General features: G+C 41.8%; 1 protein-coding gene across 3 annotated transcripts in view; it reads right to left on the bottom strand.

Moving 5' to 3' along the window:
• The window catches only part of tnfrsf21 (tumor necrosis factor receptor superfamily, member 21), a 210,674-nt gene extending 201,753 nt beyond the window's left edge, over positions 1-8,921 (bottom strand). For all 3 annotated transcript variants that reach the window (XM_061704192.1, XM_061704193.1, XM_061704194.1), the window contains exon 1: positions 8,572-8,921. In XM_061704192.1, coding sequence (XP_061560176.1) covers positions 8,572-8,598 — 27 coding nt within the window. In that variant the 5' untranslated portion in view covers positions 8,599-8,921. The remainder of the gene's footprint in view (positions 1-8,571) is intronic.
• Between the last annotated feature and the right edge of the window lie 18,282 nt (positions 8,922-27,203).

Below are 27,203 nucleotides of genomic sequence, written 5' to 3'. Positions count from 1 at the left end.
CTGTAGCACTTATTCAGACACCAGCCAATCAAAAAGGCAGCCACGAGGTAAAAGGTGCTTTTTAATCTGCTGATTCTGTGACTCACTAACAGGAAGGACGACAAGAGAAGAGGGGCATCTGAGGGTGTGGTTGCTGGTAAGGCAGATCTTGTTTACATCACGTGGGCAAACGTGCAGCATCCCAGCACAACAATACATACCCCTCATGCCCTTGAATTTTGGAGTCCCAGATCAACTGAGCAGAGCAACCTGCAATACTACCTCAGGCGCCAGGTGTTAGACCAGTCTCGAGACACACTGAGAAATCAATTAACTTCCCACAAGGAAAGCTTTGTCATATACTGTACTTGTAAATACTTTGGGAAATAAAGTGTAGTTGTTGTGGCACATGTAACTGATTTTTTATTTTTTATTTTTTTGCTTTCTATGTCTATTGTACACAAACAAACAACAAAAGATTAACAAAGCGCAGGCCCAGACCATGTGTCCCCATCCTGCCTCAAAGTCTGCTCGGACCAGCTCGCTCCAGTCTTCACACAGATTTTCAATAGATCTCTGGAACTGTGCGAAGTACCATCCTGTTTCAAACGCTCCACCATCATTCCAGTCCCCAAGAAACCTGCAATCTCGGGTCTAAATGACTACAGGACTGTCGCTTTGACATCTGTGGTCATGAAGTCCTTTGAACGTCTCGTGCTGGACCACCTCAAGAGTGTCACAGGTCCCCTGCTGGACCCCCTACAGTTTGCCTACCAAGCGAACAGGTCTGCGGATGATGCAGTCAACATGGGACTGCACTTCATCCAAGAACACCTAGACAGTGCAGGGACCTACGCGAGGATCCTGTTCGTGGACTTCTGCTCAGCGTTCAACACCATCATCCCTGAACTCCTTTCATCCAAGGTTCTCCAGCTCAGCGTCTCACCTGCCGTCTGCCAGTGGATTTACAGCTTTCTGACGGGCAGGACACAGCAGGTCAGGCTGGGGGAGGTCACCTCATCCACACGCAGCATCAGCACTGGGGCGCCCCAAGGTTGTGTCCTCTCTCCGCTGCTCTTCTCTCTCTACACGAACGACTGCACCTCAGCGCACCAGACTGTCAAACTCCTGAAGTTTGCAGATGACACCACTATCATCGGCCTCATCAAGGACGGTGACGAGTCTGCATATCGACAGGAAGCGGAGCGGCTGGAGCTGTGGTGCAGCCGAAACAACCTGGAGCTGAACACGCTCAAGACTGGAGAGATGATCGTGGACTTCAGGAGGCATCCTTCGCGACAGCTGCCCCTCACGTTGTCCAGCTGCCTTGTGTCAACCATCGAGACCTTCAAGTTCCTGTGAATTACAGTATCTCAGGACCTGAAATGGGCGACCAACATCAACTCCGTCCTCAAAAAGGCCCAGCAGAGGATGTACTTCCTGCGGTTTCTGAGAAAGCACGGCCCGCCACCGGAGCTGCTGAGACAGTTCTACACAGCGGTCATCGAATCAGTCCTGTGTTCTTCCATCACAGTCTGGTTTGGTGCTGCTACAAAAAAGGACAAACTCCGACTGCAACGGACAATCAAAACTGCTGAAAGGGTTGTCGGTACCCCCCTACCCACCATTGAGGACTTGCACGCTGCCAGAACTAAGACAAGGGCATGCAAAATCCTCTCGGACCCTCCGCACCCCGGTCACCAGCTCTTCCAGCTCCTTCCCTCAGGTAGGCGCTACCGATCAATGCAAACTAGAACTAGCAGACATTCCAACAGCTTCTTCCCTGTTGCTATCAACTTCTTAAACACCTAACCTACAATTTCATTACAACACGCTGGCAATTTTTTGACTTGAGTTCGTTGTCACATTTCTGTGGAGCCAATTATACAGTACTCGTGCACTCACTGTAGTTGTCTCGCCATGCTGCACTATTTGCATATACTGGCCACTCATGCCAGAGTAGCATCTGCTCCATTTGCACACTGATTGAGGAGTATCTGCAACATTTGCACAACCAACATTGTCCCAGATTATCGCACTCCTTGTCACTTTAAACCGCAAACACTCCTTGAAGTCTCGGCGCCCTTTGCACAATGTTCATTGCACCGGACTATTGCAATATTAGTCATTTGAATTGCTCTAAGTGCTAGAGGACGTTTTGCACAATTGTCAAAAAAAAAAAAAAAATTACCAGATAACTAGCAACCCTTTACTGCTCAGTGTCTGTTTTTTTGTCAGTGTCTTTATGTCTCCAAAGTGTTCTCTGTCAATTGACTGTCTGTTGTCGTACTAGAGCGGCTCCAACTACCGGAGACAAATTCCTTGTGTGTTTTTGGACATACTTGGCAAATAAAGATGATTATGATTCTGAAGGAACAGCTCCAACTACAGTGGGTACGGGAAGTATTCAGACCTCCTTAAAATGTTCACTCTTTTTTATATTGCAGCCATTTGCTAAAATAATTTAAATTAATCACATTATTGTACACACAGCACCCCATATTGACAGAAAAAAAATGAATTGTTGAAATTTTTGCAGACTTATTCAAAAAGAAAAACTGAACTATCACACATCCATAAGTATTCAGACCCTTTGCTCAGTATTTAGTAAAATCACCCTTTTGAGCTAATACAGCCCTCAGTCTTTTTGTGAATGTTTCCACACCTGGATTTGGGGATCATCTGCCATTCCTCCTTGCAGATCCTCTCCAGTTCTGTCAGGTTGGATGTTGAACATTGGCGGGCAGCCATTTTCAGGTCTTTCCAGAGATGCTCAATTGGGTTTCAGTCAGTTGTTCTGTAGCCACTCCTTCGGTATTTTAGCTGTGTGCTTAGGGTCATTGTCTTTTTTTTAAGCTGAACCTTCGGCCCAGTCTGAGCTTCTGAGGACTCTGGAGAAGGTTTTCGTCCAGGATATCCCTGTACTTGGCCCCATTCCTCTTTCCTTCAATAGCAACCAGTCGTCCCGTCCCTGCAGCTGAAAAACACCCCCACAGCGTGATGCTGTCACCACAATGCTTCACTGTTGGGACTGTATTGGACAGGTGATCAGCAGTGTGTGGTTTTCTCCACACATGCCACTTAGAATTAAGGCCAACAATTTCTATCTTGGTCTCCTCAGACCAGAGAATCTTATTTCTCACCATCTTGGAGTACTTCAGGTGTTTTTTTAGCAAGCTCCATGCGGGCTTTCATGTGTCTTCCACTGAGGAGAGGCTTCCGTCGGGCCACTCTGCCATAAAGCCCCAACTGGTGGAGGGCTGCAGTGCTGGTTGACTTTCTAGAACGTTCTCCCATCTCCCGACTGCATCTTTGGAGCTCAGCCACAGTGATCTTTGGGTTCTTCTTTGCCTCTCTCACCAAGGCTCTTCTCCCCCGATTGCCCAGTTTTCCCGGACGGCCAGCTCTAGGAAGGGTTCTGGTCGTCCCAAACGTCTTCGATTTCAGGATTATGGAGGCCACTGTGCTCTTAGGAACCTTAAGTGCAGCAGAATTTTTTTTTGTAACCTTAGCCAGATCTGTGCCTTGTCACAATTCTGTCTTTGAGCTCTTCAGGCAGTTCCTTTGATTCTCATTTGCTTTGACATGCACTGTGAGTTGTAAGGTCTTATATAGACAGGTGTGTGGCTTTCTTAATCAAGTCAAATCAGTATAATCAAACACAGCTGGACTCCAGTGAAGGTGCAGAACCATTTTAAGGATGATCAGAAGAAATGGACTGCACCCGAGTTAAATATATGAGTGTCACAGGAAAGGGTCTGAATACTTGTAGCTGTGTGATATTATATTCTATATTCTTTTTAAAAAATCAGCAAACTTCTGTCAATATGGGGTGCTGTGTGTACATTAATGAGGCAAAAAAATTTACTTAAATTATTTTAAAAAATGGCTGCAATATAGCAAAGAGTGAAAAGTTTAAGGGGGTCTGAAAACTTTCCGTACCCACTATATACAACAAATAACACTATTAACGCTGCTCTGAAACTACATCTGTGATAACCCTCATACACAAAGACTTTTCACAAGGAGAGTTGAAATTCATCCATCCATTTATTTTCTATAATGCTTGTCCTCAATAGGATCACGGGTGAGCTATCACCACTGACTCAGGCATAATGTAGGCCGGGGTACACCCTGGACTGGTTGCCATTCAATCGCAAGGAACATACAGTCAGTCAGAAAGTAATGAGCCCAATTAATTTAACCTACTAATACGCCAAATTTAATCTAACCTGGTAACAATTGATCCCCCCCGCCCCCAGAAATGGTCACGGTTTGTATTTTAAATACTTGTTTGAAGGTTTATTTAAAATACAATAAAAAGTTTGGCTCTTCCTGTCAGCCATTTTAGAAATGATGTCATTTTCGATGCCCATCAAAAGCAGAGAGCTGTGACTGAATTTTTTTGCTTTGGAAGGGGAACCACCACTAAAAATGTTCAAAAGGTTGCGAAATCTGTATGGGGGAACTGCAATAGGCTACAGCACAGTCAAAATCTGGGTGTCCGCAAGAACTTAACATGTATCATAAGACCCACACTGGAGGCCAGGTGAGTCAAAACATCATTTTAAAATGAGCATTTAACCTCATAAACTTCTTCTTTCATTCAGTCTTTCTAGGCCACATATGACATGCACTGTCTGTATGTATAAACTACCAAGCTGTGTGACGAAGGTCATGAGAAGCTACCACAGAGATTGTTAGTAATGTTGGGCCCGATGTTCTTGTATTTCTATGGTGCAGCATTTGAAGTCTTAAAAGTTTTAAAGTGGTTGTTTAGGGTGGGTCACGAATGAAAGCAATCTGTTTTCTGTTGACATAATGAGGTGTGTGCATACATATGTTTGGGTGTGGGTGGCAGAATAACATTCGGCGGCATTCACTATCTAATTAAAGCAGGGCTTAACATGCACACATGTTGAGGATAGAAACACACACGTGTCCCCCTTCCCTCCCTATATGCGCTTACTTACTGAAGCCCTCCCCCAATACACTTGTTCACTCCAAGAAGCACCTGTTGTTGCGTGTCAGCGCATTTTAGCTCAGAGAGATAGAAGACTGTTTGGATTCATTCACTTTGAATTCATCACTGATAAAAGCTAATGATGATTATTTGTGTAGATGTGTCACATCACAGCTGATAAGCGCTCATCCGTTGGGCAAATGACTCAACACGTTTGTGGTTTGAACAGATCCTCTTTGTTGCGCATTAGAGGATTGATCAGAGTTTCAAATAATAATGTAAAAGTGAACAGGCCGCATGTTTAAAGTGGGTTTCAAACACAATAACAGAGGGCACTAGCTGTCTAATCCTTCACACATTGTTTTTGATGATCCATTGCTTATAACAACAAGAATAGCAAGCCCTGACCACGTAGTTCAGTGGTCTGAAATATTGGTGGACCAGCCAGGACACCCCTCATATTGTTCATGTTATGTCACTGCTAATGTGAGTGTTCAGAGTAGAGCTTGTAGAGAGAGTAGAGCTTGTACGTTTGTAGAGTTCAGAGTAGAGCTTGTACGTTTCAACTAGGTACGCACAATAACTATTAGGACCGATAATTATCGACCGATATTGGGGGGAAAATGACGTCACACTGATCGGTCCAATATTGAAAAAAAACTGGACCGATAAGAAGCGCCGTCTCATTCAGCGGCGTGCTGGTCGTCAGCGCCTGCTGTTGCATTGGGTTGTGACTGTCATAGATTTTTGTGACCAAATACTTTGCCTACAAAATTAAAAATAATCAATATCCAAAGAAAATTAACATACGTTTGCCAGCACTTGCTGAAATTACGTTCATCAAGTGACTTTGAGTTTGTGACTACGACACTCGTGAGCGTTTAGTAACCTCGTATCACAGCGCTCGGGAAGACTCAGCAGCCTACAATGCAGCGGACCCGCGTAGCAACATTAAGCCAAGTGGAGGCGGCTCAATCGGACGCGGTTGTCGGGTCAGACTAACAGCTAAGCTAAAAGGTAACCCCTATCCATCTTCCTCTCCAGCGTTCAGACTGGAAAATAAATTTGATCAACTACAAATTGAACTAATATCAAAACACAACAACCCTGCGTTGTTGTGTCTTGTCGAGCGACAAGCCTGTGTGTACACAGGCTTGTCGCTCGACACCAACACTCCCCCCTTGCCCTGGCACTTATCACCCACCCAGAAATGTTATGTCTTTAAATACTCATTAACATGAATGATCTCCTGTTGTTATATTGTTTCAAATAAAAAACGTGAATATTTGAACCTGTTTTATTTGAATATCTTAGTATTGATTGCACAATAACACGGTACATTTATACATGGCATCTCATCTCAATCTCATTGTACTTGTACTTGTGTACTGTGACAATAAAAAGGCATCCTATTATAAGACGAGTTTAATATAAAACACAATTATATACAGTACAATATACATAAGTAGGGAGTCCCAATTCCAAGCCATCAATTTAGGGGTCCTTGGCCTGGGGATTGTTCAAGACCCCTGATATAAACCATTATAAAATTATATTGGTTATCTTTATCAGTTTGGAGAAGCAGCAAGTGGTCGGTTATCATATCGGTGGAAGAAATAGTTATCGTTTGAACACTAACATAACCAGATAATTATGTTTCTTTATCATAGAATACATCACAGACTCTGTCGTTTTCGGGAAATTATATCAGCGGCCCAACAACATTGCATCCGTCTGCAATAAATCCGGGCTTAACTTTTTTGTGTGCGTGTGTGTTTCGGCAGCGCTTTGAGGCAGAAATTTTGTGTCGACCTATTTTTGAAGTCGACTTAGCCGAGTTATCAAAATTTTATTTATTTTTTTATTTTTTGGCCCGCCATGACATACCTGTTTATAACGCTTAAATGTCCCAGATGTGCTCAAATGCCGACTGCCACAAATCTGAAAATCAGTACTGTCAGTCGACTTCTATTTCTACACTTACTACTTTTCAGCCAATCTATCAAAGATAAAACAATTTAAACGTGAATTTATGGCCTGACTGACCAATCCTGAACAGAACTCTGCGGTCTGCATCAAATAGGAAGAGAATCAACAACAAAAACAACATGAGGTTTCCTGTACTGCAGACCTTCCGGCTTTGTGAGACTGGGATGAGACCGCACTGAGCTGGAATGACTGTTTATTCGAGGCCCAGACCCAACCACCAGTGTCATAACAAAACAAAGAAAAATAAGATTATTATTATTAATAATAATAATAATCATTATATATATAATGATTATTATTATTATTATCCATCCACTTTCCGTACCTCTTATCCTCACTAGGGTCGCGGGCATGCTGGAGCTTATCCCAGCTATCATCGGGCAGGAGGCGGGGTACACCCTGAACTGGATGCCAGCCAAGAGCAGGGCACATACAAACAAACAACTATTCGAACTCACATTCACACCTACTAGCAAATCAGAGTTTTCAGTTCACCTACCACAGTTGTTTTTGGTATGTGGGAAGAAACCGGAGTACCCGGAGAAAACCCACGCAGGCACGGGGAGAACATACAAACTCCACACAGGCGGGGCCGGAATTTGAACTCCGGTCCTCTGAACGTTGAGGCAGATGTGCTAACCAGTTGTTCACCGTTCTGTCATGGTCTGTGTTTTGATTTGAGTTGTTTCGTTTTGTTCCATGTTTGTCGTGTGCTTATTAGGTTGTTGTGTCCACCTGTTCTCGTCAACCTTCTACCTTGTGTCGACCAATCAGCTCTCTCCAGCCACTCGTGTCTTGTCCAGGTGTTCCTCGTTGTCTCGTCAATCTGTTTGTATTTAGTTCCCTCCTTTCTTTCACTTCTTGTCGCTTCGTTGTCAGGTGTCATTGTCACTGTCTGTGTCGTCATAGTTGCCAGTTGTGTCGTTCAGTTATTTCACCAGTCATGTCTTGTTTTGGGTTTACTCAAGTGTGACTTTGTGTTTAGATTTTGGACTTTGTTAATTAAGCATTTAGATTTTTCCATGATCCTTGTTTTCCTTTGTATTTGGAATGAAATATTTTTCATATACTACACTACTACTGCGACTTAGGTCCTCCGTTTTTGCCTTACCTTCCTCTCCTTCGCCCAAACCCCAAACGTGACATGTTCCACCCCATTATTATTATTATTATTTTCTGGATCAAGACAGACAAGGACTTTACTTCATGGTCAAATAGGGTTCCAACAACACTCCCAACTAGTTTTTGTCGCAACAACTTTCGATTCAACGTAATCAGACTAAATCTTTTGTTGTGACACTCAATACTCAATAAGTGACATTTCAAGTAATTCGGTCAACACAAGAGCAATGTTACAAGCAAGCACACCATTGTTATGACTTGTGCTGCTTCGCCCACAATGAAATAACTGGATACTGATGAGATGTTAATATTGTGGGGGGGGGGGGGGGGTGCTAAATGGTCATTGTGACAGAAAATTGTGAAATGTAGGAACACTCCCTCTTAAATTCAGTCTGGAACTGACTGGAAATGATGTGGGATGAAAAAAATGGGCACTCCCCTTTAAATTGAGACTCTGTTGAAGGAATCCTCAGGGTAAAGAACAAAACCCAGCGTATGAATCAAATGAATGCACTCACCGCTGCAGAAATACACATGGCGGACATTGTGTCGATGTACAGAACTCAGATGGGGGTCAAACAAACGTCCATGTGCAAGTTGACAAGACAAACACTTCTCTGGGTGTCTCTGCTCTTCATCCTCCTCCTCCTCAGTGCACTCCGGAGGAGAGAAGCCACTCAGCTGCAGTGTTTTATTGTCTGGGTCCCCAGATGGAGCGGTTGAAGGTAGGAAGGGATGAGGGCTGCTCTCACAAAGAACGCTGTGGTCATTTCCATTGCGGTGCCGGATGAGGGCCACGCGGGGATCGCCGCCTCGCCCCGTGCACGCTTGTTGAGTGAGCAGTGCGGCGCTGTCCTCTCGCTGCCGAGCACCGCGGACGCTCTGACACGATGACGTAGGCAGTGGGGCGTGGTCAGGGACGGAGCGAGCACGTGCGCTCAACTCTGCATGATGATGGGAGCTCCGTTGTGTAAATGCTGACAGAAGGATTCACACTCATGCTATTGGGCATTTTCAAATACATACTGTATTTCATTTCCTAATATATCCATATCCTAAAAACATGCATGAATTGGAGACTTTAAATTGCCCGTAGGTGTGACTGTGAGTGCGAATGGTTGTTTGTTTGTATGTGCCCTGCAATTGGCTGGCAACCAGTTCAGGGTGTACCCCGCCTCCTGCCCAATGATAGCTGGGATAGGCTCCAGCACGCCCACGACCCTAGTGAGGAGAAACGGTTCAGAAAATGGATGGATGAATGGATGGGTACAGATGATGTATGTGGCACAGTTACATGCTATTTTATTATGGTTTTGTATAGTATTGATGGTTTCTATAATTGCGACGTGATAGTAGTCTTATTAAGAGGTGTAATAAGTCAGGTAAGAACCCAGTGAAGACCCACATACCAAATACACGGCAGTCACCGTTACTACTGTCCTGTACCTGATTTTCACAAAAATGTATTTCGCTTTTGTTAGCAGTTCAAACATTTCTTTCTGCATACAATATTATTCTACCATTCAACCATGAGGAGTTTCACTTTAAGATAGAACTGGCCTGCCCCCTCGATGAAAAATCTTGGAGTAGATATGGAAATGGATGATAGCCAGCACTGAAATGAAGTAAAGTGAAGCGAGACAGAGAACTAAATTGGACAGGCTATTTGAACCAATCCTTCTGTATGTGCATTAATCGTCAACTGACAAATGTAAGCCTGTTAGTTTACATTCAAACCTCAGCTTGCAGCCATCGCAAGTGACGTCATACATGCTCTCATACTGGTCATTGTTTTGTGGTGAAATCAAACATGTTCCTTTCTCTTACTTGTGTGCAAAGGTGTGTAATGCCCCTTGAAAACCAATTGTCAATGGGGGGCAAAGGGAGATCTGGATGGAAAGTTTCACACTTCCAATTACGTTTTTCCCGACCAAACTTCAGGTCATTGGCAATTGAACATGGGTGTGTTGACTTTTTATATCCGCTATACACAATCTACAAAAAAATATGCATTAAGAGCAGTTTTAGATCCAAATGGATAGTAAAGCCATGCCTGCAGGTTTTAAAACATTGAGAGCCTTCTTCAAACACTGAAGCATAAGCAGTGTAGAGCACATTATTCACTGTACTATTAGAAACCAACTCCCTAACCTCCACTAGTTTGATCTGTGTCAGTGGAGCAAACATGGTTGTTTAAGCCAGCCACTCAGTCATCTGTTCTCTGCAGTCTGCCATCCAGTTACCATCCTGCTGCCCAGATATCTAGACATGACGTGTGCAGTGTTTTGGCCCATTGGGCAGCAGTCAGCATACCCACAAGCTGCCGTGCTTATAGGTTCAGACATTGCTGCCAATAGCAGCAGCTGATAAAAAGAGTCCAGTACCATCTGCCCTGCACGTGGAACGAAAGAGAGTGGACATGAAGCACTGGATGGTGAGGGCGGGTGGAGATAAAGGGATGAACTGTAATTATTTGCCTCTGGTCATGAGGGAAGATCTGTATCTGAAGTAGGTCAGAAGTAAATAATTAAAGCCATGCTGCTTGAAATGAGCAAGGTATAAGATGCCTGAAAAATACAGAGTGTTATGACAGTGCGTGACACTGAGGATAGGCTAGATTCATTGCATATCTTGACCAACACTTCTGCTTACTCATCCTGCAGAGCAGAGTTGACATTCAGCTGGACAAATGACTTGAATAGCCGCAGGGCCTCACATGTTCTCAGACTGCAGATACTGGGCGAGGTAGGTTGTGGCTTTATGGAGCACACATAAAAGCAAGCTTGGTCTGGTGTCTTTGTTACATTGCTTAGCTATCCCAAATACAAGGTAGGATGTTTACTTATGGGGTTTGAGGTCTATTTTTGTATGGCATCTATAATGTATGTTTTTTACGATGCATATCTTTCCCAAACATAATTCCGTACATGGGTTTTATTTGGAGTTTAGGATCTCATCTTATGAATCTATAATTTCTCTCAATGGAGCTGTTAAAGTGGGAGTGGCTCCTTGAGGTGAAGCGAACGAAAAGTAAATCAGTGGTATCCAAACAATTCCCGGGGGTTCATTTGGAGCCCACTGTCCTATTTTAGCGGTCCGCAGCACATACTAAAAATACATTTGACAAGGCCCGGACCAGCCAAAGAAGAAACGCCCTGGCTCAGGAACATTGTAACAACCGTGAAATAAAAACAAACATGTCTTACCCAGTGTTGTTTTTTTTTATGAGTGGTGTTCTCCAGATGGCAAGTAGTATTTTCCAAAGCAAGTCTTTTTGAGGCGTCGTTGCCATTTAACAACAGTCTCGCTATGGAAACACGCAGAAGCACTCGGGTAACATCGGTGCATATCCAGGAGTGTTTCTTATTCTTCGGTCTTGTGAGATCACGTGTAATCACACGAAAGTTCGAGATCGACGGCAGAACAGAATTTTTATGTGTGTGGTGTTCTGTGTTGAGATTATCGGAGCACACGGCACAAAATAAAATCAAAACTATTAAATTATTGTTTTATCTTCATGTGTGGGGTCTGTAACAGATCAAAAAAAAAAATTAAGATTTGAAAAATCCTTGTGTGTACCAGGCCTTAGCGATGTGTTGATGACAAACACATCGTGTTAGCGGCTAGCGAGTAAAGCTAAACTCGCTTGAAAGGCTTCAACGCTCACTGTGGTGAGTCACACACACACACATCCGCATCCTTATTAAAGTCTGCCTTATTTCCTTGTATTGATACAATTGATTGATTACCTTTTTAAATTATTTTTGAAAAATCTACATATTTTTTACTGCAAGGCCAATTTACCGAGCACAGGCTGGATGAAGTTGGATCGAAGGAATATGTAGTGGATGAATTGATACATCTCTAGTTTTTGTATAGCGTTGATGGTTTCTAGATTTGCAACATGATAGTGGTGATATTAAAAGGTGGATTAAATCCCAACTGATGGCCTGGGTATCAAATGCATGTAATCGTCCAATTACATTGCTCTGATGCAATGCTCTATCTTGCAATATTGCACAACATCTGATGATTGCTAATGCTACTACTGATGCTAATGCAGCTAATTTGCAAATGATAGACTGCTAAAGACCACCAAGGCACGCTCACTGACTGTAAAGACAGTGAAAGCATAATCAGAGAAGCATAGCACGTTGTAAACCTCCTGATTACATTCATTATGTTATTCACAGCCAGGAGGGAACAAACAGAGAACAAGGAATGATGCTGTTTTACTAGTCGTCCCTTTAGTTTGCATCGAGGATATCTGCTACCCCCTAGAGGGCACATTTGCACAATTTCTGGAGATTGCTTCACCTACTAGTTTTGCTGAGATTGATACAAAATTGTCATTGACATCTTCAAAAGCAGAGCACTCTTCTCAAGCAAAAGCATGACACAAATGAAAGATCATAGCAATAACTAATTGTGAAGACAAGAGAACATTGAATTTACGTAATGTCCAATCAAATCATTACTCTGATGTCATGCACTCGGTGGCATCTTTGCCCGGTATTTAGTGGTCGCTAATACTACGTCTGGTCGTAATGCTGCTACTTTGCTCATATCAATGCTACTCTGCTAATGGCATCCACAAAACTGTTCATTACAGACGAAAAACAAACCACACGGTTATGATAATGTCTTTGGCATTGCCGAAAAATTATAGTGTAACCGGTGACACTTTTCGATGCGCCGGCTGAAAAATGCAGGTCATAGCAGTCTAGTGGAAATGAATGGGACCAGGGGGCCGGTGAGGCCATGGTCAGGGGGGTCAGCGGCCCATAATGCCTTGCAACAAATGATGTCATACAGGGAGTGATATTTCATCTATCCACTCATTTTTTTTACATCACTTGTTCTCATTAGGGTTGGGCGTTAGATGGAGCCTATGCCAAGTAATGTCTGGCTCAGTGCACCCTTAGGCCTACTTATCACCTGGTAACCGTAACACACATATAGACCACCAATAATTCGCCCTGAGATTCGGGCATTTTAGAGTCTAAAAATAACCATAATACACGGTTTGGGAATGTGGGAGGAAGCGTTAGTACCCAGAGAAAGCCAAGGTGAGCAGGAGAACACCCAAACACCACAGAGGAAGGCCCGAAGCCGAGGTTTTAATGCAGAACCTCTCAACTGTCAGGCAGATGTTCTAACCCCTCTTCCACCTTGGGGCCTCGACAAAAAATTTCACCTTGGGGCCTCGACAAAAAATGTTTGATATTATAAATTATGCACTTCACAAATTTGCAGCATATTCTATCGAGCCTGTCTATAAACAGTGAGTGTACTGTACACTTTAGACTAGCTGCAATCGTTTTTTTAGAATTTTGAAATGACAGCGAAAAGTACAACAGCCGGGCCCCGGAAGAAGCGTCCATATGTTACGGACCTTAAAGTAAGGGCAGACCTTCCGAGGGTTCAAGACCTATAATTAGGGCCCATTGACATGTGATAATAGACGGTTAATCTTAGGTAGGTTAAGCATATGATCAAGTGTGTCTTATTCATTCTACTAATTTAAGGTGAGAGCAAGCATTATTGAATGGTCAAGGCGAATGGTTGTTTGTTTATACGTATGTGTCTTGCGATTGGCTGGCGACCAGTTTGAGGTGTACCCCACCTTGTGCCCAAAGTCAGCCAGCACAATCACGACGCGAGTGAAGATAAACGTTTTCGAGAGGGTTTTGTGGTGCAGTATGAAAGGGGCTATATATACTTTTAAAAAATCAACTGGGAGTTGCAAAAAACAGCTTGAAGCAAACACACTGAACCTCTTTTGAAGAATTGTTCGCCATCTGCCAAAAAGCCCACAGAACGCTCAGGGCGGACAGACTAGACATTGAGAGGCCAACACTTATTTCTCGCACTCATTTTGCTAGCACCCATGGTGAGACAAAAGAAAATTGCCTGTGTGAGCACAAAACACAACAGTTACCTGCACTGTGAAATTTGCTGGCACCATCTAGGAGTGGAATATCTGAAGCTCACGCATATGTAAAATTTGTGCTCACAAAAGAAAAATATCAACCCTGGGAAAAACTCATAAATTGGGGTCTTCGTAATTCGTGGTACCACTGTATAATATAACAAATGTATTGCGCCAATGAAGTTGTGGCTTCTTCGTAGTATGTGTGTATGTGTGTGTGTTAGTCATGTGAGCATGAAGGTCAAAACTCAAATTGTAAATAGTACAGCTTTAGGTTTACTGAAGTTTTGGCTCTTTGTTGTTTAACCCTATGATGAATAATATTCACATTAATGTCTCATTTTATGATAAATATGATTTGAGATGACTGTTGTGGCTTAAGATAGCTACTAGAAAGCGCCTTATGCACATGCTATTCAGTGAACATACTAGTAGACATGAGCGTTGAGAGATGCAATTCTGTACAGTAATTAAAGATAATTTTACTTCCTGCTATGTTTTGTTTGTTTTTTTGGTTGCTGGATCCGACACAGTGTCACTTCCAACCGGAGTCTCTGATGCAAGGCAGGAAGGATCCAAATTATCCATCTTCATCTTCCTGGAGATTCATCCCTGGAGCAGATAATACACATACATTCTACACGGGTCGAACGGGCAGGTTTTTCTTCATTTTATTTTGTATTGGGCAATTTATTCTGAATTGTGAAAATAAATATTTGTGTTTACCCTTTGCATCCTTTTACCCATTCCTTGCTCCTTGAGTTAACCTGAGTACAGCAGACATGTGTACACTTATACTTAAATTCTACCCAGTTCTTCCTTCATAAAACAAGTATTGTATACAACCCCAATTCCAATGAAGTTGGGATGTTGTGTTAAACATAAATAAAAACAGAATACAATGATTTGCAAATCATGTTTGACCTATATTTAATTGAATACACTACAAAGACAAGATATTTAATGTTCAAACTGATAAACTTTATTGTTTTTAGCAAACAATCATTAACTTCGAATTTTATGGCTGCAACACATTCCAAAAAAGCTGGGACAGCGTCATGTTTACCACTGTGCTACATCACCTTTTCTTTTAACAACATTCAATAAACGTTTGGGAACTGAGGACACTAATTGTTGACGCTTTGTAGGTGGAATTCTTTCCTATTCTTGCTTGATGTACAGCTTCAGCTGTTCAACAGTCCGGGGTCTCCGTTGTCGTATTTTACGCTTCATAATGCGCCACACATTTTCAATGGGAGACAGGTCTGGACTGCAGGCTGGCCAGTCTAGTACCCGCACTCTTTTACTACGAAGCCACGCTGTTGTAACACATGCAGAATGTGGTTTGGCATTTTCTTGCTGAAATGAGCAGGGGCGTCCATGAAAAACACCTTGCTTGGATGGCAGCATATGTTTCTCCAAAACCTGTATGTACCTTTCAGCATTAATGGTGCCTTCACAGATATGTAAGTTACCCATGCCATTGGCACTAACACAGCCCCATACCATCACGGATGCTGGCTTTTGAACTTTGCGTCCATAACAGTCCGGATGGTTCTTTCCCTCTTTGGCCCGGAGGACACGACGTCCACAATTTCCAAAAACTATTTGAAATGTGGACTCATCGGACCACAGAACACTTTTCCACTTTGCATCAGTCCATCTTAGATTAGCTCGGGCCCAGAGAAGCCTGCGGCGTTTCTGGGTGTTGTTGATAAATGGCTTTTGCTTTGCGTAGTAGAGTTTCAGGTTGCACTTACGGATGTAGCGCCGAACTGTATTTACTGACATTGGTTTTCTGAAGTGTTCCTGAGCCCATGTGGTGATATCCTTTACACATTGATGTCGGTTTTTGATGCAGTGCCGCCTTAGGGATCGAAGGTCACGGGCATTCAATGTTTGTTTTCGGCCTTGGCGCTTGCATGCAGATTTCTCCAGATTTTCTGAACCTTTTGATGATATTATGGACTGTAGATGATGAAATCCCTAAATTCCTTGCAATTGTACGTTGAGTAACATTGTCCTTAAACTGTTCGACTATTTTCTCACACACTTGTTCACAAAGAGGTGAACAAGTGTGTGTGTGTAAGGTCTTTGCTTGTGATCTGATTAATGTTCTAGTACGCTCAAAAAATCTTACCAAAAAGTGTTTCCATTTAATTTCATTAGGTAAGTACTCCAATGTTATGCAAGATTCTCACAAGTACATTCCATTTAATTATTCTTATCTTGTAAACTTTTAGTTTTATCGCTTTCAAGTAGTTGACTTTGAAATTATGGTTCGTTTATTAGGGCAATTTATTTATTTATTTAACCTTCAGAGGGATTTCATTTTTCAAAGATATTGGTAAGAGTGGCAGGTGCAAAAAAAAAATACTAATAATAATCCAAAGCACCAAATGTACCAGGGACACAGTGAAGACAGTCATCATCACAGAGAAAATATTACCAGACATAGCATCAAGTTTTAAGAAAGATCTTGAGGTCAAACAGACTGACTATTATCAAGAGCCAACTTACATTGAGCGTGAGTTTCCTTCAGAAATTCTATGCACTCGGCCAAGTTCAGCTAACATAGGTGCAGAGTATCTAGCCATCCATCCATTTTCTACACCGCTTATCCTCACAAGGGTTGCGGGTATGCTGGAGCCTATCCCGGCTAATTGCGGGCAGGAAGCGGGGTACACCCTGAATTGGTTGCCAGACAATCGCAGGGCACATATAAACAAACAGCCATGCCCACTCACATTCATATTGTATCTACAGACAATTTAGAGTCTTTAATTAACCTACCGTGCATGTTTTATGGATGTAGGAGGAAACCCACGCAGGCATGGGTAGAACATGCAAACTCCCCAGTCTAAGAAGTTTAAGTTTGATCGTCAACATCAATTCACATATTTATTTTTTCTCTTTTCAAATCACTACAATTAGCTGCGAGCACGATGAGGTAGAGACACAGCATCCACCTGCAGTAAGTGATGGACTGCGCTCTTTTGAACGTAAGTTATTAATTGATGTTTGAGTCTGTGGGACAGGTAGTCAGTGTCTCCAAAAATAAAAATAATGTAACTGAATAATCCTTGTATACAGTTCCTACATCTTTTGCTTTCCTTAGGTCCAAGAGCTCCCCTTTCTAACACCAACTCATCCCAAGTAACTGCACAGGTACATCTGGACACTTTTTTTTACGTTCATGTCAGTAAACTGCTTTATTAATAATAGTCTAATAATTGGATTTTCACTGCAGTTGAAAGACTGGGAGAACTTTATCTCAAAGGGACAGCTGCCCTACAGTCACTCAGTGCAAACAGAGCTCTTGACCAAACACCCAGGAGCAAAGGTGGGTAGAGTAGCCACAAATTGTACTCAAGTAAGAGTATTGTTACATTACATTAACATGACTCAAGTAAAAGTAGTCCTCCAAATAATTACTTGAGTAAGAGTAAGAAAGCACTCAGTGAAAAAAACTACTCAAGTACTCAGTAACTCGTGAGTAACTTCTGATTTATTTTTTAAATCAGAGCATGTACGTCAACTAAAATGAAAAGAACTAAATAAAATATGAATGTGCAAATTCATATTGCTGAGCAATATCATTTAATCTAAAACATAAGAAATAATATCTTTGTGAAATAACAAATTAAGGCAAATTCAACTCCAAGAAATGTGTCATGGTCTGTGTTTTGGTTTGGGTTTAGTTTTGTTTCATGTTTTTCTGTGTTCCATGTTTTTCATGTCTTGTGTGCTCATTTATTGTGTCCAACTGTTCTCGTCGACCTACGTTGTTTCGACCAATCAGCCACTCGTGTCTTGTCCAGGCGTTCGTTGTCTCATCAATCTGTTTGTATTTAGTTCCCTGGTTTCTTTCAGTTCTTGTCGGTTCATTGTCATTGTCAGATGTCTGCGTCAAATGTGTGTGTCAAATGTCGAAGTCGTCAGTTAGAACACTAGTCATGTATTGTTTTCTGGTTTCTTTGTTCCCTCGTGTTTCTTTGTTACTTTGCATTTAGATTTTGACCTTGGGCAATTTGGTATTTAGATTTTTCCGTGATCCTTGTTTTCCTTTGTTTTGGGAATTAAATATAATTATTTGAGACTCCTGCACCACTACCTTGCCTCCCTGCTTCCCTGCACTTGGGTCCTCCACTTCCTTGTTTCCCAGCACCTCAAAAAACCCCATTGTGACAAAAATGGTCTTATACTATATTGTTTCTATTTGTTAAACAGCACAATACTGTAGGCTCACTTAGCAGATTACAAAAACAGGAACAATGCTACAGTGGATATAAAAAGTATACACACCCCTGTTCAAAGGCCAAGTTTTTGTGTTGTAAAATAATTTTGACCAAGGTAAATCACGAAACTTTTTCCACTATTAATGTGACCTACAATTTGTACAACTCGACTGGTTTATTTTTGTATCTTGAGGGGAGGTGAAAATAAACAACTGAAATCAACTTCAATGTGATTGACTTGGACTTGACGTTTAACTTGCTGCCTTCTTCTTGCCTTCTGCCTTCTGTTTTAACTGGTGTTTTACATGGTGAAATAAAGTTTAAATAAATAAAAATAAAATGATTATGGTTGCACAAGGATGCACTCCCTCTTATAACCGGCATGTGGCTGTGTTCAAAAGTCAAAGATCACATTCAAACTCATCTTCAATGGGAGTCCACACACCTGCCACAATTTCAGTTTTTAAGTGAAAAAAAAACAAAACACATCACACACATAGGGCCTTACAGAAACATTATTTGCTTTATCCACTAAAATGACTGAATGAAGAAACTTTGTGTGTGTGAGAGAGAGAGAAAATAGAACGTATCTCTGAACATGCATGTTTTGGGACCATTAAGTAGGGCTCATGTTGTAAACAGTAAAAAGTTCTGCAACTTACCGCAAGGTGTTTTCTCAAGTTAAACGTTGGCTGAAATATCAAAGTTTGGGCAGTGAGAAAACTACGCTGCATGTTAAAGCTGTTGTTTTTCACAATCTGAAATGTAAACACAAGTCGCGCGCGGCCGTCACGGCTCACTTTGATTGGCCTGTGAAGCCCAATACGAGACTTTGTGTGGACATGTGACTTTCTTGTGTCGTTTGATTGGTGAACTTGAGTCAAACATCAGTGTGGTAATCACGGTGGATTGGAGCAATGTCGCCAGATGCAGAAGTCGAACAAAAGTTTAAAAATAGATCACGGACGCAATTATTAATAAATGAAAGTAGTGAGCGGCATGTCGATTATTGTAATGGAGTAAAAGTACTGTTTCTTCTTAACATAAACACTCGAGTAAAAGTAAAAGTAAAACGTATGCTTCATTAAAACTACTTCGACAATTACAAATTATCCAAAATGTAACTTGAGTAAATGTAACGGAGTAAATGTAGCGCGTTCCTACCCACCTCTGCCCAGGAGCCATGATTATGACAAAAGCCCCCCCATTTTCACACTGGAGGAGCATTGGAGGAGCTTTGAAGTTTGAGAAACCAAGCCCGAAACCTTGGTGTTCTGATAGATTCTGACCTAACTCTCAACAGTTATATCAAATCCAATTACTAAAACTGCATTCTACCATCTGAAGAACATATCCAGAGTGAAGGCTTGCATGTGTCAAGCAGACCAGGAGAAGCTCATCCATGCTTTTATCTCAAGTCGACTTGACTATTGTAATGGTCTTCTGACTGGACTCCCTAAAAAGACCATTAAAAAGCTTCAACTCATTCAGAATTCTGCAGCTCGGTTTCTGACCAGAACAAAGAAGTCAGATTCTAAAGTCTTTACACTGGCTTCCAGTCATTTTTAGAATAGATTTAAATGTTCTGCTACTGGTCTATAAATCGCTAAATTGTTTAGGTCCTGAATACATGAAAGAAATTCTCATGGAATATAAACCCAGTAGGGCTCTGAGATCCACAGACTCGGCCGGGTCAACTAGTGGAGACAGAGTCCAAAGCAAACATGGTGAAGCAGCATTTAGCTATTATGCTGCACATAAATGGAATAAGTTGACAACAGAAGTGACGTCAGCCCCAAGTGTGCATGTTTTTAAGTCCAGGTTAAAAACTCTTTTTTCCTCATGTTTTTAGAGCATTTCTACTTTTAAATGATATTTCATGTACTGTATCCTGTTTTAATTGTACAACCCCAATTCCAATAAAGTTGGGACGTTGTGTTAAACATAAACAAAAACAGAATGCAATGATTTGCAAATCATGTTTAACCTATATTTAATTGAATACACTACAAAGACACGATATTTCATGTTCAAACTGATAAACTTTATTGTTTTGAGCAAATAATCATTAACTTTGAATTTTATGGCTGAAACACATTCCAAAAAAGCTGGGACAGGTGGCAAAAAAGACTGAGAAAGTTGAGGAATGCTCATCAAACACCTGTTTGGAACATCCCACAAGTGAACAGGCTAATTGGGAACAGGTGGGTGCCATGATTGGATATAAAAGGAGATTCACTGAATTGCTCAATCATTCACAAGCAAAGATGGGGCGAGTGTGTGAGAAAATAGCCGAACAGTTTAAGGACAATGTTCCTCAATGTACAATTGCAAGGAAGTTAGGGATTTCATCATCCACGGTCCATAATATCATCAAAAGGTTTAGAGAATCTGGAGAAATCACTGCATGTAAGCGGCAAGGCCAACAACCAACATTGAATGCCTGTGACTTTCGATCCCTCAGGCGGCACTGCATCAAAAACCGACAATGTGGAAAGGATATCACCACATGGGCTCAGGAACAGTTCAGAAAACCAATGTCAGTAAATACAGTTTGGCGCTACATCTGTAAGTGCAACTTGAAATTCTAGTACGCAAAGCAAAAGCCATTTATCAACAACACCCAGAAACGCCGCTGGCTTCTCTGGGCCCGAGCTCATCTAGGATGGACTGATGCAAAGTGGAAAAGTATTCTGTGGTCCGACAAGTCCACATTTCAAATTGTTTTTGGAAATTGTGGACGTCGTGTCCTCCGGGCCAAAGAGGAAAAGAACCATCCGGACTGTTATGGACGCAAAGTTCAAAAGCCAGCATCTGTAATGGTATGGGGCTGTGTTAGTGCCAATGGCATGGGTAACTTACACATCTGTGAAGGCGCCATTAATGCTAAAAGTTACAAACAGTTTTTAGAGAAACATATGCTGCCATCCAAGCAACGTCTTTTTCATGGATGCCCCTGCTTATTTCAGCAAGAAAATGCCAAACCACATTCTGCACGTGTTACAACAGCGTGGGTTCATACGAAGAGTGCGGGTACCTGCAGTCCAGACCTGTCTCCCATTGAAAATGTGTGGCGCATTATGAACCATAAAATACAACAACGGAGACCCCACCCGGACTGTTGAACAGCTGAAGCTGTACATCAAGCAAGAATGGGAAATAATTCCACCTACAAATCTTCAACAATTAGTGTCCTCAGTTCCCAAACGTTTATTGAATGTTGTTAAAAGAAAAGGTGATGTAACACAATGGTAAACATGACCTTGTCCCACATTTTTGGGAATGTGTTTCAGTCATAAAATTCTAAGTTAATGATTATTTGCTAAAACAATAAAGTTGATCAGTTTGAACATTAAATATCTTGTCTTTGTAGTGTATTCAATTAAATATAGGTCGAACATGATTTTCAAATTATTGTATTCTGTTTTTATTTATGTTTAACACAACATCCCAACTTCATTGGAATTGGGTTTGAATTTTTATTTTATTTTATTTTGTTTTCTCTTTGTTTTTAATGTTTATAAGCTGTTTTTTTTCTTTGTTTTTAAATGCTTTTAATCATGTAAAGCACATTGAGTTACCTTGTGTATGTAATGCGCTGTATAAATAAATTTGCTTTGCTTTGCTAGGGAACAAAGAAAACAGAAAACTATACATGACTAGTGATATAACTGACGACTTCGACATGTGACACATACATTTGACACAGACATCGGACAATGACAATGAACCGACAAGAACTGAAAGAAACCAGGGAACTAAATACAAACAGATTGATGAGATTTTAATTGTACTTTTAATTTTTTTTTCCTCTTTGTTTTAAATGTGTATCAGCTTTTTTTTTTTAATTCTTTTAACCATGTAAAGCATGTTGAGTTACCTTTTTTATTTACCTATGAAATATAAATACATTTGCTTTGCTTTGTTTGGACACACATTTTAAGATACATGTGGTATGTCCTTAAATATCCAACAGTAGGTTTCTAATGGGTTATCATCATCTAAATGGGGGCGGGGGTGGGGGGTTAATTAGTTAATTAATTGAAGTGTCTGAAAGTAACAGGCATATGTGGAAGAAAATGGGATTTGGACTGTCTGTAGTAACATTTGCTTTTTATGTTGTACTTCATTACAGATCACAAAGCTGTCCATAACTTGGTCAAGTTCTGCTAAAAATAAACTGTGCTGCCAGTGTGTAGAAAGGTATTTGCTACTCATTTAAATCGGTGTGGGAGAAGACAGAAGGCTGGCATCAAATCACAACCAGTACATCAAATTCTACGGTGTAAGTGCTAAGCAGAACTACAGCTACATTAGTTGCAAATTAGATGTACTCCATCTACATTGTTGCTGGTGTGTTGATTCGTGACATTGGTTTTAAGGCTAACAGTCACTGATGGTGTAGTGGTACACTCGCCTGACTTTGGTGCGGGCAGCGTGGGTTCAGTTCCCACTCAGTGACAGTGTGAATGTGAGTGCGAATGGTTGTCCGCGTCTATATGTGCCCTGCGACTGACTGACGACAAGTTCAGTGTGTAGTCCGCCTTTCGCCCGAAGTCAGCTGGGATAGGCTCCAGCGACCCGTGACCCTAACCAGGATAAGCGGTGTTGAAAATGGATGGATGGATGGATGGTTTTAAGGCTACTAAACTGTAACACTGACTGCACCAAAAATTAATTGGCCACATTGTGGGACCTTGACCTGAACCAGTTGAAGCAATCTTGCCTTGTTGCTTAGTTCTCTTGTAATATTAATTCTTAAAAATGGACTTGGGTTTATCTTTCTTTCACGGTAAGGTACCACCAATCTTATGTGTGCACAGTGGCGTTTTCAGATACAAGTTGAATTCAGTTCTTGATCACATTCGTAACTTAAAACACTCCTATGTCAAATAGTCTTTCTCCTTTAAAATGAATGGAAATGCCATGAATCTGTTCTTCTTCTTTTTTTCCTTTCGGCTTGTCCCGTTAGGGTTCGCCACAGTGTTTCATCCTTTTCCATGTAAGCTTCTAGCCTCCCCATAAAAAAATAATAATAATTTGTTCTTTTAATTAGAAAATAGGATTCCATTGTATATATATATATATATATACACATACAACATATATATATATATATAGAGAGAGAGACGATGCGAAGCGCCCTCCCGGCTCCAATAATGGAACTGCAGGCCAGTATATGACAGTACCCCCCTCTCAACGGACACCTCCCGGCGTCCTGCCAGGCTTCCCTGGGTGAGCCTCGCAGAAGTCGTCCAAAAGAGTAGGATCGAGGATGAGCTTCCGGGAAATCCAAGAACACTCCTCCGGCCCGTACCCTTCCCAGTCGACAAGGTACTGGTACACCCTCCCCCTAGGCCTCACGTCGAGGATGCGCGACAACGTGAAGGCCGGATGGTCGTCAATAATCTAGGGAGCGGAGGGGGTTCAGCCAGAGGGCTCAGGGCGGAGGTGGAGACAGGCTTAATCAAGTTTCAATTGGACGGAAGTAGGATTGATCATCTTGGTAATGGGGATGGGACCAATGAAGCGCGGAGTGAGTTTCCGGGAGTCTGTCTGGTCATGGGAAGAGAGCCAGATGGATTAACCCAACTTGTATTTGGGCGTTGGGGAGCGATGACGGTCCGCGAGCAGTTTGTTGCGAGCCGCGGACCAGGTCAACGCCGCCTGGACTCTCCGGAGGTGATCCTGTATGGAGGGAACCGCCACCGGCTGCTCCTGTATTATCAACAGTGGGGTTTGAAAACCAAAGCAAGCCATGAACGGGGACATACCGGTAGCGGAGCTGGTGAGAGAGTTGTGGGCGTACTCAATCCATGGGAGGAATGAGCTCCAGGATAAGGGGTTGGGTGCCGCAACACAACGGAGGGCGAATTCTCGGGATTGATTGGCCTGATCAGTCTGGCTGTTGGTCTGCAGATGATACCCTGAGGACAAGCTGGCTGCTGCGCCCAGTGAGGACCTCGGTCAGAGACGATGTCGATGGGGATACCGTGGAGTCTGAAGACATGGTGGACTATGAGGTTCGCAGTTTCGAAGGCAGATGGTAGTTTTGGGAGGGGACACGTAATAGATGCGCAATGGACATATTTAGAAAAGCGATCAACAATAGTGAGAATGATAGTTACCTTCAGACGGGGGTAGGCCGGTAACGAACTCCAGAGCGATATGGGACCAAGGGCGGCTTGGAATAGGCAATGGACGCAGCAGCCCAGCTGGGGGCAGGTGTGAAGACTTCCCTCAGGCACAGACAGAGCAGGCTTGGACGAACTCCTTAGTGTCTTTACCAAGGCTGAGCCACCAGAAGTGCTGACGGATGAAGCGAATGGTGCGGGTGATGACGGGATGACAGCTGAGTTTGGAGTTGTGGGCCCACTGAAGGACGTCAGAGCGTGCAGAATCGGGTACGAACAGGCGGTTTGGAGGACCGGTCTTGGGATCGGGCCTCCTTAACCACCTGTTCGATTTCCCAAGTGGCTGCTCCAACGAAGCACGAGGAAGTTTGTCAGTACTCCACCCATTCGATTCCTTTTCCAACGAACTCCGTAAAATGTTCGATCACCACGTTCAGGGCAACGAAGCCACCCGTTGTCTCCTCACGCAGGGTGCTAAATCAGCTGCGGAATATTCCATAGAGTTCCGGATATTGGCGGGTGAATGTGGGTGGGATGATGTGGCACTTAGGGGGATTTTCTCTAATGGCCTTTTTGAGCAGCTCAAGGACGAGCTTGCGAACACGAAAGAGGGGGGTTCGCTCACGCAAAGGCCCTCCCACTCTGACCACCGCATCGTCACCTTCACACCCACCTCCCGCGCTGTCTTCCGCACTTTCGTCACTCCCCGTAGCCACCGAAGAGCCCATGCAAATTGGTAAAACGAGTCTAGAGCGTCAGCGGCTGTGTATCTACTGCAGTCAATCCGGTCACTTTATTTCCTCCAACTACCGGAGACAAATTCCTTGTGTGTTTTTTGGACATACTTTGCAAATAAAGATGATTCTGATTCTAATCGGGCAGGAGGCGGGGTACACCCTGAACTGTTTGCCAGCCAATCACAGGGCACATACAAACAAACAACCAGTCAGACTCACATCACACTTACGGGCAATTTAGAGTCGTCAATTAACCTACCATGCATGTTTTTGGGATGTGGGTAATATTGGAAACATATTGTGCAAGACTCCACAAGTGTTTCCTGTAGCTTGTTTTTTTGTTTTTGTTCTATTTTTATTTATTTTTTATTATTGTAAAGCTGGCACAAAAGGGTACCGGTGATTGCAATGAGGAAAAGTGTGACGATGAACACCAATTGGAAATAGAACTTATGACAAGATACTGTCGATGTCGTGTAAGAACCAAGGTAGTCTGTCCTGGATCAGTACAATATGGCAAAAAACTACAATAACAACATCAATATAAAATATGGACCAACGTTACATGGCACCGTTTAGTATTTTTGCAAAGAGAATCACCTCACCAAAACAAGCAATAATCAAGCAGGTAGGTGACCTAAAAATATTAAATTTTTTCCTGATTCTTGTGAATGTGACTTGACTAAAAATGTTTGACTTGACAAATGACAAAGACTGTGGAATGGATTTTAAAAAATGACAAAGACTGTGGAATGGATTAAAAAAATAATAGAGATAATGAACTATATATACTAGTAACTATAATATTCCAACTTTTATAGTATTACAATATTATAAGATAAAACACTTGATTTTACAAGTGTAAATGTGTAATATTAGGAAGCATAAACATAAACATGCGTCAAGATGAGGCTTGTTGAGTTACTCTTCCTTTAGTATAAGTTTGACAAACAAAGAAATACTCAAGTGTTTTGTCACATCAACACCATCAGGTTGAACAATTTAAGGGGATTGTGTAAACATATGTGCTATTTGTTGTGTGCGTTCCTGAGAATGAACTTTGCAAACTGAAATCACTTCTTTTGTTGCACTTGTTTGATCAACACAGATGTTGAGTTAATGTACGGAATATGTCTGACACAGTATATGTCAGTACTATATATAGATAAGTCTGTTGCATTTGCTTTTGTGTTGTCATTTTGACGAGGTAAAAATATGACTTTATTCATGCAATATTACATATTATTATTGACGTTTCTCATATATGACAAGCTGGTTCTCATAACATTACTCATAACCTTGTTCTTCCAATAATTTGTTTCCCCCAGTGACCCTAATACTCCTTCTCACAATATTAATGAAATCCTACGGGAATGTTTTTTTTTTTTTTGTATTTGGAGCTCTGAAATGGGTCGCCAGCCAATTGTAGGGCACATATAAATAAGCAACCATTCACACTTAAGGGCAATTTAGAGTCTTCAATCAACCTACCATGCCTGTTTTGGAGGGATTTGAACCCTAGTCCTCAGAACTGTGAGGCAGATGTGCTGACCAGTCCCTCGCCGTGCCGCGAGGAAACCCCTATTTTCATTTATTTATTTATTTTTTTAGATCCAAAGAATTTTTTAAAAATGAAAATGAGCAGTATATAAGTTAATCAAATGGAAGCTATTATCTGTAGGGAGATGTTTTTGTTTTTTTTAATTGTGCGAAGTTATCATTACGGGTATAGCAAAGCAAATGTATTCATATAGCGCATTTCATACACAAGGTAACTCAATGTGCTTTACATGGCATATTATTGACCGTAATAATAATAATTTTGCGAACATTTCTTTTATTATTGTTTTTTTTTGTAAATATATTTAATATAAGTACAGGAGTTTAATAAGTACTAGTCTTTTCCAACAGCTTTTGTTGTTGTTGTTGTTGTTACACAAGTATCTGTATTTTCTAGTGCTTTTGCCACCTCAGATATGGAGTTTTTCAGGGTTACCTGGCATAACAGACACGCAGATTGATGAGTGATTAAATTTGCTGAAGGGACCAATTATATAAGAGGGATCCAAATTCCACCATTCCTCTCGCCGGACGTTCTCCCGGCTTTGA

This window comes from Phycodurus eques, chromosome 18 (assembly GCF_024500275.1).
Source record: "Phycodurus eques isolate BA_2022a chromosome 18, UOR_Pequ_1.1, whole genome shotgun sequence".
Taxonomy (NCBI): domain Eukaryota; kingdom Metazoa; phylum Chordata; class Actinopteri; order Syngnathiformes; family Syngnathidae; genus Phycodurus; species Phycodurus eques.
This window is presented reverse-complemented; position numbering and strand designations above follow the sequence as displayed.